The following is a 13,799-nucleotide window of genomic DNA, read 5'->3' on the forward strand; positions in this document are numbered from 1 at the left end:
AACAGGTCCCGTTGTTCTGAAAGGAGACCAGTAAAATATATATGTATATATATATATTTTACTGGTGCTATATTTAACTGTGCTCTGTCTCTGTGGTTGGACGGAGGTGGGCCGTAGTAGGATGTGATAAGCCATCGTCCAGATCAAGCTAGGCTAACCAGACTAGCAAGCTAGCACAACGTGGTGAGCTTTTTCATTTAGCTGAAACAAAAGAAACCAAACAAAACGCGTCTCTGATATAAGATTTGAGACCTCCCATGTGGATATACAACATGCATACTAACCTAGTATCACAATTGACACATTCACTTAACCATAACAGTGGAGCTCAATATACGTTTGTGATGTATGTTTTATTTCTATTTTTTTTATAGGTCCCCTCAACTTGTTTTAACTGTTTTGTCAAATTGTGAATGTACATCTTGCCTTTAAAGACCCCCTCGAAAACGAGATGCTACATCTCTAGGGGTTATTCCTAATAAAGAATTTCAAACATACTCGACTTATGACGAAACAGGCTACCGCAGACTGGTGATGTGTGTAAGAATTGACCCTAAATTCTGCAGAATAGCATCAATAAATGGCGTCTATATGTTACAGTAAAAGCCTGTCTCATGGAAACTACTAGCCAAATGAGAAGTTACCTTTAAATGGCAAGTGGAATTATTAACTCCGCTACACAACTGCCCTTTTGGTGTCTCATATACCCATTAGGGTGGGGCACTTAGTGTGCACGACACCGAGATGAAGAGAAATCAATCAAGAAGTAACTGTGAGGCGTGTTGAGACGACGTGCTGCTGCGAGCTTGGTCTCGTCCTCCGAGCGTTCCCTTTGGTGTTTCTGGAGTCAACGCGAAGCTTCAACAGCTCCCCACGGTGTGGAGTGTGAAGATACACACTTCATGTTGCCCCCCCCCTCCCACTTTGCAGTCAATCCTAATCTGTGGAGTTTTAACACCTGCTGGGGGGGGGGGGTATGTTACACAGGCTCTGTATTCTGCAGACCACTCTACCTCAGTCTCCTTTTAAAAACTCGCTCACTGGGGTTGGGGCGAAAATAACCCAAATTCTCTTTTGAGACATTGCTAAGTAGCGTTAATAGATAGACAGTAGAAACTCATTAGTCCCTTGTGTGTGGCTGTGAGTGTGCGTGCATGCTATGGATCAATCGCGTTAGGACAAATCTCATTGGCGGGAGATGACAAGAGACAGGAGTGACAGCAAACCCAAAGTCGCTCATATGTCATAGGGCGTGTTTAATTCTTAATATCCAACCCAAAACATACATAAAAGCCACCGTGACCCCATGTTTCCACGTGTCTTTCACCTCGTCCGTACTCGCTGTTGGGGCAACGAGCGGATCACAAAGAACCATATGGGGTTTCAGGGGATTTAGAGCATCTTGAAATTATAAGTGGACCTCTTTAAGCCTCTTGGAGGTTCACCAAATCTGTCAGCGTAAGAAGAGGTAAAGGAAAGACGGGAATTTCCCTTGTCAGCAAAGCAAACAGGTAAGTTTGCCTGATGCTTTTGTGTCTGTGGGACAGTCAGAATATCAGTCTATACTAAAAGGGCCAATTAACCCTTTAAAATGGGACATCTCTCCATTTAGTGCATGTATACAGGTTTATAGGTGTATAGGCACTGGGCATGGGGGTGGAATTCAGGCCTGTGTGTAATGTGTGTAATAACAACAGAGTGAAAACATTGTAATTTCCCCTTGCAGGATTAATAAAGAATAAATTATATATAATAATAATTATTATTATTAATATAAATGGTTTGCCAGTGCCTACATTGATATTGCTGCTCATTGTAATGTCATTTCTAGTAGTGTATTTTCGAGTATCTTTGGTACAGTACCTAAGCTAAAATTTAAAACCCTAGTGCTTGATAAAAGTATTGAAAAGTATTGAAAATTGTCTTTTTAATTTGCATGTATTTTTATTACATTTTACTAAATAAACACACAAATGACATTGATCCAAAAGATTTCTGAATCTAGAAACATGAAAAACACTAGCAGTCATTTGAACATGTACACTGTTGAAGTATTTGAGGTATGCCCGTGTTTATGAGCAGATAATTTAACCTTCAATAGAATAGTTTCATGCGGTTTTGCACCAGAAGTATCGTAACGCGATGACGTCACGACGAGCGTCCAAACCTCATGACAATACGTGTGTTCTAGTGTGTTTTTACAAGTGTTTTTTAAGCATTTCCACCATTTCTCGTAAATAAAACTCGAGATCTAACAAAGTCAAGATCTCGCAAAAGTGTTTGTCCACAGTACATGTTGTTTTTGTAATTTCTTTTCCCCCTCCATGTCACCTCCGGGGCTCCGTAGGAAGTCTCTAGGTTTTGACATCCATGCAAAAAAAAACATCCATAAAAATAAAAGCATTTCCTTTTCCCATACCAATTTTGAATGTACTTTACGGGAGACAGGAAGTACAACATGGCCCAGGAACTACGAACTGCAACTGATATCCTGAAGTCAAAATGCCGTTTTTCATAAACATTATTGGAAAAATGGTTGAAAGGTGAAGGATAGGAAGCTCTGTTTAAAAAGATGCTTTTTTTGGATACAGAGGTACAGTGGCGTGAAAGGCTCTTCAGTCGTTCTTACCTGGCCGTAGTCTGTGGCGAAGGCGACCACCCCCCCAGAGCACGAGGACACGGTGCAGGGCAGGCACTGCTCATCCTCCCGTAACCACACCCGATCACCCTGCAGGGAACAGAGAGGAGGTTTACTCATCAGCTACGGGAAGTCTTTCGTTACAGAATAAGAAACCAGTCCAACACACAGACACAAACAGCGTTTAAAAGGATCTCTATGGATACTCCAAGGGTTTCATTTTAATGATCTAAGGTGCGTTTAGGGGCGTGTCCATAGCCATATTTGCTAGTTTAATGGTGGAAAAAAGGGGTTTGGACTTAGTGTCTTCATTAATCAGAGGTGTGTTGGGCGTAACATGCAACCAACCAATCAGAGTGTCCACTCCCATTCCCTTTAAAAGCCAATCAGAGGTCCTCTCCCATTCCACTTAACAGCCAATCAGAGTGTCAGCTCCCATTCGCTTCAACAGCCAATCAGAGGTCAGCTCCCATTCGCTTCAACAGCCAATCAGAGGTCATCTCCCATTCCCTTTAACAGCCAATCAGAGGTCATCTCCCATTCCCTTTAACAGCTAATCAGAGGTCATCTCCCATTCCCTTTAACAGCCAATCAGAGGTCATCTCCCATTCCCTTTAACAGCCAATCAGAGGTCATCTCCCATTCCCTTTAACAGCTAATCAGAGGTCCTCTCCCATTCCCTTTAACAGCCAATCAGAGGTCCTCTCCCATTCCCTTTAACAGCCAGGCGCGTTTGGACCTTGCCACATTGACATTATGATGGAGGATTTGCAACGTCATATTTTTATTTTCAATCTTCTGCATTTGTGTGTGTGTGTGTAACAACCATAGTGTGTGCACGCTGTGTAGCCTAGGAGCATTTTACTAATGCACTGTTAAAATAATTACTGATTTTAAACCATGTTTTTGTTGGTCAATGGCACAATCACTTCCTGCTACCTCAAGATAGCAATACGCCAAAAACTCATCTGAACACACCTCCCTGTAAGACCAGCACGCGACTGATGGTCTTAAAATAGCAACAGTATATATATATATATATATATACATAACATACATACATACACATACATACATACATATGTATGATCATGAAGTATATTTTTCAGTAGTTGTTTCTGGCATTTTTTTTATATTGCTATCTCTTGATTTCATATTATTATTTCTAGTATTTTTCTTGTATTTTTGGTTTGTGTGTGAGTGAGTATGTGTGTATATCCTTGGTAACTTGCTACTTGTAACAGAGTAATTTCCCAATTTGGGGATGATAAAGTCCATCCATCCATCCATCCATCCATCCATCTAACTTGTGGCCATTTGCTGCATGTATCACCCTTTTCTTGTCTTTAGTTGTCCTATGTAATAAAAGGCCTAAAATGCCCCAAAAGAAATAGTTTTCTAAACCCTTTGTGTTGAGATCACACACATATTATCTGTGTTCTTGATATTATTTTGTGATCTAAAATAAATGGGGAGTTGGAGTTTAGGGTCACGTTATATATGATTTCCCTGTGCTTATGACACAAGGAGCAGGATTAGCCTTATATTACCAGTTCTGAAGTCTTTACACCGCCTTCCTGTGTCTCAAAGAATTGATTTCAAAGTACTCTTGCTAGTTTAAAATCCCTTAACGGTTTAGGTCCAAAATACATTTCTGATCTGCTACTACACTATGACCCCCCCAGACCTCTCAGGTCATCTGGGACAGGTCTACTACTACACTATGACCCCCCCAGACCTCTCAGGTCATCTGGACGGTCCATACAATGACCCCCCCAAACCTTGGTCATCGGGGACAGGCTACTTTTCTGTCCCCAGATCAGAACTGAACGGGGAACATTTTCATTTTCTTGCTCTTTCGGGAAAAAAAAATCCCAAAACCCTGTAAAACCCCTGTACTCTCAGTTCTTTTAAATCAGGCTGAAACCTTTCTTTTGATGCTGCCTTTCTTTAAAAATCTCATTTTTTTAAATTCTTATGGCACTGTAAATTTATCTGTGTTTTTTTTGCATTTTTTAAATTCATGTGTTTTACCGGTTTTAATGCTATATTTTTAAAATGTTTTTTCTTTGATTTATCTGTTTTTTAACTGATTTTTTGAAAGCACTTTGAATTGCCCTTTGCTGAAATGTGCTGTACAGATAAAGCTGCCTTCCTTATCTGTTGTTCCCCTGGGTTTCCCTGCATTGAGCTTCCTGTGACCAAGGAGGCCCCCAGGGGTGGAAGGTGGAAAAGGGGGCAGTGTTAAGTTTTAGAATTGATGCAGTGGCCCCCGGAGACCTGTAAACCCGCATTTTTTGATGCTTTTTTTTTAACCGACAGTCAGAAAAAAATCCTTTTATACCCGTGGGTGTGGAGTTTTCTGCCCTGGTTTTCTGGTGTTCCCCCCCCCGCAAAACTGGTATTTAACACTTTAAAACCCACTCTGCGTTTTTTTTTGGGGGGAAACAAGAATTTGAGGAAAATCAGGGAAAGGGGTTAAATGTGATTTGTGGGGGGCGCACTTTGAAAAAATTTTTTTTAAATTAGAAAGTCAATGCACTCCCCAAACCCTTTGGGTTTCCCCCCCTTTCATGATTATTGAGGATTACAATAGTTTGATGGCATCAGAGCTGCACCGATTAGTCAACTGTGTTGTTAATCGATTATCCGTCAAAGTAATGTTTCATGCAAATATGCCACAAAACGCTCTCCAAAAAGCCAGAGACATCTCACTCTGTAGCTGAAAAAGCTTTGTTGGGAGTCACACATGCACAGTAAGGACTACTAGCCAGTCAGGAGCAGAGTATGAGGGCCCTGACAGTACCTAGGTAAGGACTACTAGCCAGTCAGAAGCAGAGTATGAGGGTCCTGACAGTACCTAGGTAAGGACTACTAGCCAGTCAGAAGCAGAGTATGAGGGCCCTGACAGTACCTAGGTAAGGACTACTAGCCAGTCAGAAGCAGAGTATGAGGGCCCTGACAGTACCTAGGTAAGGACTACTAGCCAGTCAGGAGCAGAGTATGAGGGCCCTGACAGTACCTAGGTAAGGACTACTAGCCAGTCAGAGCAGAGTATGAGGGCCCTGACAGTACCTAGGTAAGGACTACTAGCCAGTCAGAGCAGAGTATGAGGGCCCTGACAGTACCTAGGTAAGGACTACTAGCCAGTCAGAAGCAGAGTATGAGGGCCTGACAGTACCTAGGTAAGGACTACTAGCCAGTCAGGAGCAGAGTATGAGGGCCCTGACAGTACCTAGGTAAGGACTACTAGCCAGTCAGGAGCAGAGTATGAGGGTCCTGACAGTACCTAGGTAAGGACTACTAGCCAGTCAGGAGCAGAGTATGAGGGCCCTGACAGTACCTAGGTAAGGACTACTAGCCAGTCAGAAGCAGCTAGGCGAACATTATAACGTGTGATGCACGGTGAGCTGTTTGGAGCAGTGTTTTCTCTTGGAGATGGTAAGTCCCTTTGGGGCGGGGGGGGGACTTTGGGCTTTATTTTACTTTGTTAACCTATGACATGCACAAAAAGATATAAAACACAATAAAGGAAAGGGAAAAAAAGCCAATACGCATAATATGAGCACTTTAAACTGACAAAACAAGACATTTAAAGACGGACATTTTTCATCATTTTCTAACATGTTATAGATTATATTTTTAGAAATTTAATCGGCGGATTAAATGGATAATGAAAAACATTCACTATATGCAGCCCTAGATGGTATTCAATGGAAGATTCAGACAGTGGCACACAACTGTGCACTTCACTCTGGGCTTGTTGAAATATGACTGAGCTAAAGAAGCGAGGGGCCCTCAGAGTGGACCCCCCCCCCCTCCTCTTAATCGCATAGCCACATGTGCTGCTGTTCATTAGCGTGACGAGCTAATGCTAATGGGAAAAACAAACGCTGCCCCTCCGTCCTCTCTCTGAAGCAGGATGCTGTACGACCGACCTTTGACCCACAAGCCCTCATTGTGACGGAGTCGTCCGGTGAGGCGTGAGAGGGGCACCTGGAGGGGTAGAAAGTTGGGAGTTTGAGCATGTGAATGGATGGCGAGTAACACACACACACACACACACACACACACACACACACACACACACACACACACACACACACACACAACACACAACACACACACAACCAAACACACACCCACAACACAACACCAACACAACAACAAAACACAGTGAAAGCTGATGTCTGCAGAGTCAGCATGGATCTGAGGGAGAGTGTGTGTTCTAAACACTTGGCACCTTTCTAAAAAGGGGAAACTGCTTCAAAATAAAAATTAAAAATAGGTCCTTGGACGCTCGGAGGAAACTCATCGGAGTATAAGTACAGATACTTGTGTTAAAAAATACTCTGGTATAAGTGGAAGTACTGATTTAACTTATTTTCTCAAGTAAAAGTCACAAAGTACAGGCTTGGAAATGTACTTAAAGTATAAAAGTAGCCTTGCAAATGAGAAAATGAACTGAGAGCTAGCAAATCTTTCAACATCGAGTCTAATAATAATAATAATAATAATAAATGTAATGAGTTAGGCTCACAATGTTTTCTTAATTTTGAATCACGTCACCGTCCATAATACTACGCTAACGTTACTGCCATCAAACGCAATGATTTGCCGCCGAATGTGTTGAGTCGTCTTGTAGCAGTAAGCATTGAAACTCCTCTTTCTTTCCTCTGAGGCGCAAATTATAAAAGACAACTTGATCTTGCAGAGGACCCGTGATCGTCCGTGAGTCTTGTTTTTTTTGGTGTAATTTCTATATAGTCTCTATTTCGTTGCTCTTGTTGGATCTTTCGGCCCAGTGGAGAGGGACCGGAAGCATGGGGAGAGAGGATGACATGCAGCAACGGTCCACCATAAAGCACTATTTCCTCTTTTGCTTAATGAAAGCATTGAGTTTCTTAGTTCCTTTAACAAAAATAAATAAAACTAGATATTCTTGAGCCTTTCTCACATGTCTTTGGGAAGCAATAAGCTTGGAGCTGAGAACGGCAGACACAAGACAGGAAGTCAGAACATACTAAGAGACAGACCACACATGGTTGGTTTTGGTCTTTCCATGGGCATTGTTGACTTGACCTTAGATATAAAATTATTTCTAGATCACTTTAAGTCCAATCCAATTCAATCCACTTTATTCATACAGCACGATTATAACAAACACGAGGTTTAACAACAGTGCTGCACAAAAAGGTAATACAGAATAAATAGATAACACAATAAAAGCCCAATAAAAATTATATGGTACAATAAAATACATATAAATACAATACAATGCACTGCTAGCATACAGTGAAGGTATACACATAAAATCCAATGAAAAGAGGTGGGTTTTAAAAAGAGTTTTAAAATGAGACAGAGACTTTTTCTCATAGAAAGACCCAAAGAAAAGCTCATGGTGACGTTGACAGCGGCTGACGTCTGGCTCTTTGATGCTACAACAGGGAAGCAAACAAAGGACGGTGTTCCATTGTGACGAGCAACAAAGGGGAGGCGTGTGCTGTTTACCAGCCCAGACCGGACGGAGGAATCTGATGCTCCGATGGAGTCTGGGTAAGAGAGGGTTCTCCCTCCTCCCACCAGCACACTTCCAGGGTCTTTAACCACCAAAGACCCCCAAGACCCCCAAGACACACACACTTCCATTTTCTTTTTCGGCAGCGTGTGCCGCCCTCCCTCTCTCTGTTGAGACAGAACGAGGCACCTGACAGTGGCACACTATCTTACTGTGTGATGAGTTTCCATCCTCCCTTAATCCACTACTTCTCCCCTCCCTCCCTCCCTCTATCTCTCTCTCCCTCACGTTCGCACACTTTGACCCATTCCGCTCCTGGCACATCTCCAAACTCGGGCTCTTTGCCAGAAGCCTTTGCCTCACCTCGACTGCCTCATTCATCACCGCAGATTGCCTGAACCCTGAACATCAAAGATCTTGTTTGTACTTTCACATGGACCACGAAAATGAGAACCCAAGGTGCATAACTCTGTGGATGTGATGGCTATAAAACACACTTCTGAAGAAATAAAGAAAGTAAGAAAAGAAAAGCACTCAGGGAGTACATACCTCCACCAAGGCTGCACAATGCTTCTACATGCATAACGCAGGCAGACTCATGGAAGCCAGGATTTTTGGAGAAATCCTTAATCCTGCAGAGCTGCAACATTCAGCCGAGTAATCGGTCAATCGTCTCTTTTATTGTGCAAAATTGTGAAACATATTGTTTTCAGCGTCTCAATGATTGGAGATTGTCTGACGTTCTATAAACTGATCAGATGGCCTAAACAGAATACCTCTGTAACCTGGGATCTTCAACCAGAGGCCTAAAATTCCCCAAAACATCATCTTGATAAAAAGATCATAGTTAGTCAACATAATAAAACATATTATAAGCACATATAAATCACCAGTGAGGTCAACTATTATGAGCCTATTTTAAAAGCTTAGTATTCTATTTAAGAGGGTGTGTATTAAGGATTTAGGCAGCCCTACGTGTAACTGTAGGCCCAGTTTATTTTGCAACCTTATCTTATACAATATACTGTATGTAGTAGGTGGTCCCTGCCCTGTCTCACTCTCATTCAAGGGGTCCTTGGCTTGAAAAACACTGAAGACCCCTGCTTTTAAGAAAGTAGTTTGTATGACATGTTGTTAAACCTCATCTAAAGCGTGTCCATTGGCAACATGGTCACAAATAATAGACGGCTTGTAGACGTGGTTGGGTTAAAAGCCGGCTGTCATAGACGGACAGATGACGAATTGTACCAATGGGGATAACAATGTCTCTTCTCTAAACAATCCTGGTGTTGGAATCACACAAAGTGAGAGAAGTGTGTGTGAAGAGTTGAAATTGAGAGCTTTGTAGTTTTAAAAGGGTTAATCGCTTCCTCCTCTCACTGTCTCAAAGACGGTTGGATGATCTTATTTAGAAAGTTCCTGCTGGATCCACGCATTCTGCAGTCAGAAGGTTTCAGACGCCCTCCATTTGAAGGCCACTGAGGCTGTGAAAGTTCCTGCTGAAAACAGTCTGACTTTGAGGTTTACTGATGTTATTAAGTCTAAATCCAGTTGGGCCTCAAACCACCTACTGTCATGAATGTTTGAGATTCTCCTGATTTTGCTTTTCGCTGTGCCGAAAAGGCTCGGCAAACAAATACCGGGATATTTTAGAAATTTCATCAACCGCCATGATTCACCCACATCTGCTTTTATAGACTCACGAAGCCGCCTCGACACGAAAACCAACAGCTTTTACACAAAGTGGGAAAAATAATCCACAACTGTTGTTATGAGGATTTTCTACCAAAGAAGAGACATGAAAGGACGCTGGGGGCCTCCGCCGAGCTAATGTCAACACAGGAGCAGGGAGACGCTAAAGAGGCCCGGCTGGGACTGGGAGCTGTGGATCAGCGGCCCAGCTGTTGCACCGTTAAGACCTCTGAGCCTCTCGCTCCGGTTCAACCTGAGTAAACTATCTCACAGAGCAGAGACAGAGGCGCCAGAGTGTGACTTACAGCAACATCTGATTAATAAAGTGGGAAAGAAAGAGGCCATCTCCCCCCTCCCCCTCCCCCCCTACAAGGAGCAGCTACAGCCTATATTTACGTCATCGTTGTGGCGCCCTCTAGTGGCCGTAATAGTTATGGCGGGAGTAGTCTCGCATTGCCAGACTAGGTCTGACTAGTCCACACAGCATTCTGGGATGAGAGAAAAATGCGCTCAGGGTTATTGGCATTTCTTCAAACCAATTGAAATCGTCGCGGCGATGAGTGCCGGACGGAGACACGGTGCCTCTGCAAAAAAAAAACCTTGGGAAGGAACGTCTTACAACAGAAAACTCAGATCGGACAGATGGTCGAGATGGAGTTTAGGACGCAAACACAAAGAGAGTGGAATGGGACGGACATCCGTCCCAAATGAGGGACATGCGGCGAAATTTCCGGCGGCACCTGAACCATACCGAAAAATGAAACCTCTTCAATATGGACTATGACGGCAGCAAAGCTGGAAGTTAGGCGACGAATTATAAGAGGGTCAAAATTGACTCATTATGGGACTTTCTATCTACTGTGGGACTTTTCTATTTTTTGGGGCATTTTCAGCCTTCATTTTGGTAGGACAGCAGAAGACATGAAATGGGAGAAAGAGGGGGGAATGACAAACAGCAAAGGACCCGGGCCTGCTGCATCGAGGCGTAACCCTCTACATATGGACGCCCGCTCTACCAACTGAGCTATCCAGGCGCCCAGGACTTTTCTATTTCAATAGCTAGTTAGTTAAGCTAGTTGGGTGGCCCTCTCGCTGTTTGCTGTGTTTTTTTGTCCTTTTCAGATCCATCCAAGAGTTGGAGTTAGCCACATAACTGTCCAGAGAGACGCCTCTTCCTGGCCTTTGTCTCAATCCTGACACCTCCTCTCGGCCAGAAACCAAAACACCAACACAACCCCCCGGCCTTGAAGGCTCTGGGGGTAAAACCAAAGCCGTGACCCTTCCCCTGCTTCTATTTTCCCTCGGCAACCTCAACATGTGTGGCTAATGCTCTCTCTGCAGGGCGCAGAGGGGTGGGGGCGGGGGTGGTGGGGTGCACCGGAGCGAGGATCTGGGGGTGGTGGGAGCGTTCGTACGCCGCTGGGGTTGGAAAAGAGCAACTGTCTTGATTGAGAGATTCCTCTTCCTCTCTCCCCATAACAAACAGAGTCCTGTGTTCGGCCACAGCCGTCCTATCAGAGCCTTCGATGGGACAGGAAAGCCTACAGGGCCGTCTCTGTGACTCGACACAACTGCTGGTATGTCTTCAGAGAGAGGACGCATTGCTGCTCTGGCAAACAACTGGCACTATTTGCTGCAGTGTGTATTTATTCTTCTGGTGAGAAACCATGCAGAATATTTGGAGCGAGATACGAAACAGCAGCAGCAGAAGTCCAGTTGTTTTCCACGGAGTGTGAGAACAATGCTGCTACTGTGGAACTAAAATACTGAAACCATTACAAAACCTATCTGATTAAAATGTTTGTAACCTATAGGGGGAGGGTGTATAGCCGCAGACATGGCACCCCTTCTCTTCATAGTCGTCAGATTAATTTACCATATATCAATAATATAATAAAACTAGAGGGAGGCAGGGCAGTACAGCCCGACCATGCTCCTCTCTTTACCCTGTCTCTCTTAGTTACGCTGTAATAGTTTTAGACTCCAGGGGAACTTCCTTTCTTTGACACACTGAGCTCCTCTCTCCTTTATCTTTACATCTGTATGCATCCATGTCCCGGAAATGCTTGTTACAAACCTAGCTCTGAGGAGTCACTCCCCCGAGTCCTAATGTTCTTTTCCCCCCGGCATGTTTCCTTGGATCAGGGAGGCTCCAAACTCATGGTAGGAGCTGTCGCCGTGGTCCTGGTACACGTCCTGCGATGGCCTGCTACGTCCTGCTACACGTCCTGTGATCCTGCTACATCCTGCTACATCCTGCTACGCCCTGCATGCCCTGCAGTGCCCTGCCTCCAAGTCAATTAGAGTTCGGTTCACTTTAGGTGAGAATCCGACCCAAATACAGGAAGTGAAACAGAAACGGAGCATTTACTAGCCTGCAGCTTCAACCTTGCACAGAATTTACCAATTTTTATATGAGTTAAGGGATGATGACTTTAAAATCCATAAGCTGAGCACACGTCGTTGGTCGTCTGTGTGACTCTCTCTCTCTCTCCTCTCTCTCTCTCTCTCTCTCATATACATTTACTCAAGTAACTTTGTCAATGCAGGACTTTTTTTCAGGACAGAGTATTTTTAAGGTTTGGTATTAGTATTTTACTAAAGTAAAGTATCCTGATTCTTCCACCACTCTCTCTCTCTCTCTCTCTCTCTCTCTCTCTCTCTCTCTCTCTCTCTCTTCTCTCCTGAGGTAAAACCTACATTTGTGTACCACTGTTATTTCTGAGACCAGACGTGTCGGTGAGTTCTGCATGCTCTCAGTAATCTACCAACAACACTGTAGTACCTGTATTTGAAATAAATACCCGGTACATTTACAGGGTTCAAACTGACACAGTAGTGGTGTTTGATTGTTTCTGACCCAAATTGCTCTGTCGCCCTTCTGGCTGTTGTTGTACATGGGGATATTTTTGCAAACGTTTCTTAAAAAAATGAACAGATGGAGTTAGAAATAAAGACCTGTCTCTAATAAAAGCCTGCTTCGAATAAAAGCCGGGTAACTTGTGCGGTTCAGGTAAAAAAAAAGGCCCCGGCTTTTATTTGAAGAATTACGGTAATCTATCTTTTTAATAAACTGTCTGTACACTTACAAAGTTCTCAATGCTTGGTTTACATGTAGGGACCTTCATTGTGCCTTCGTTGTAACGTGGTGCTATGTTGAGCCGTGGTAGTTGTTTAGAAATAGCCATTTACCATTTGCCCTGAAAGCTAGCGCTAGAAGCTAACCACCGATTCGCGGTAAAAATCATACTTGGAAAAATCATACTGGGTTGAGAATAATGTGTGTGCGATTGAGAGGCAGCCGCTGACAGAAAACTGCTACTGACGAGCAAAGCGGAGTAGAAAACCTTTTATTTTGTGCCGGATTTGTCCTTTAAGGCTTTGCTTTCACTAGACAGGCTGGCGTTTAACAGATGGAGAGCAAACACAGACATCTTTATCACGTTCTCAGCCCTGCAGGTACTAATGCATTTCCATTGTTGCAGTCCCACTAACAGTAGGGTGTATTAGTGTGTCGCAGACGTTTATCAGGCCCTGCTCGGCTTTGCTTTGGGGAGATTAGCACTGCATGGCTGATAAGACAGACCAATGATTAACTTTTAGAGGGAACTGCTTTTTACGACCGAGGTCAAAGTGAGTAACCGGCTCTCGTCCCGGGGTTTCCTACTTGTGAGTGTTTGAGTTTGTCTGGCACTATCCCGCCAATCAGAGAGCAGGAACACGGAGTACAAAATGAGAGTGCGGCAGAGCAAGAAACCCGACAGTGCTCATACCTTCAATTTAAAAGGTGCCATATTGTAAAAAGATTGGAAAGATGAGATTAATATTGTTTTTAATTACAAAAACAGGTTAAGGTACACATAATTAATGGGAAAGAACAAAAACGCTTATATATATATATATATATATATATCCAGACCGCCGGTATGAGAAAAAATAAATAGAAAATTT

General features: G+C 43.4%; 1 protein-coding gene across 1 annotated transcript in view; it reads right to left on the reverse strand.

Annotated features, from left to right (window-relative positions):
• Positions 1–13,799, reverse strand: part of myo10 (myosin X) — a 153,825-nt gene that overhangs the window by 101,211 nt on the left and 38,815 nt on the right. Inside the window, exon 2 of the mRNA XM_032531883.1 lies at positions 2,630–2,728. Within this exon, the coding sequence (XP_032387774.1) occupies positions 2,630–2,728 (99 nt within the window). The remainder of the gene's footprint in view (positions 1–2,629; positions 2,729–13,799) is intronic.

This window comes from Etheostoma spectabile, chromosome 12 (assembly GCF_008692095.1).
Source record: "Etheostoma spectabile isolate EspeVRDwgs_2016 chromosome 12, UIUC_Espe_1.0, whole genome shotgun sequence".
NCBI classification, from domain to species: domain Eukaryota; kingdom Metazoa; phylum Chordata; class Actinopteri; order Perciformes; family Percidae; genus Etheostoma; species Etheostoma spectabile.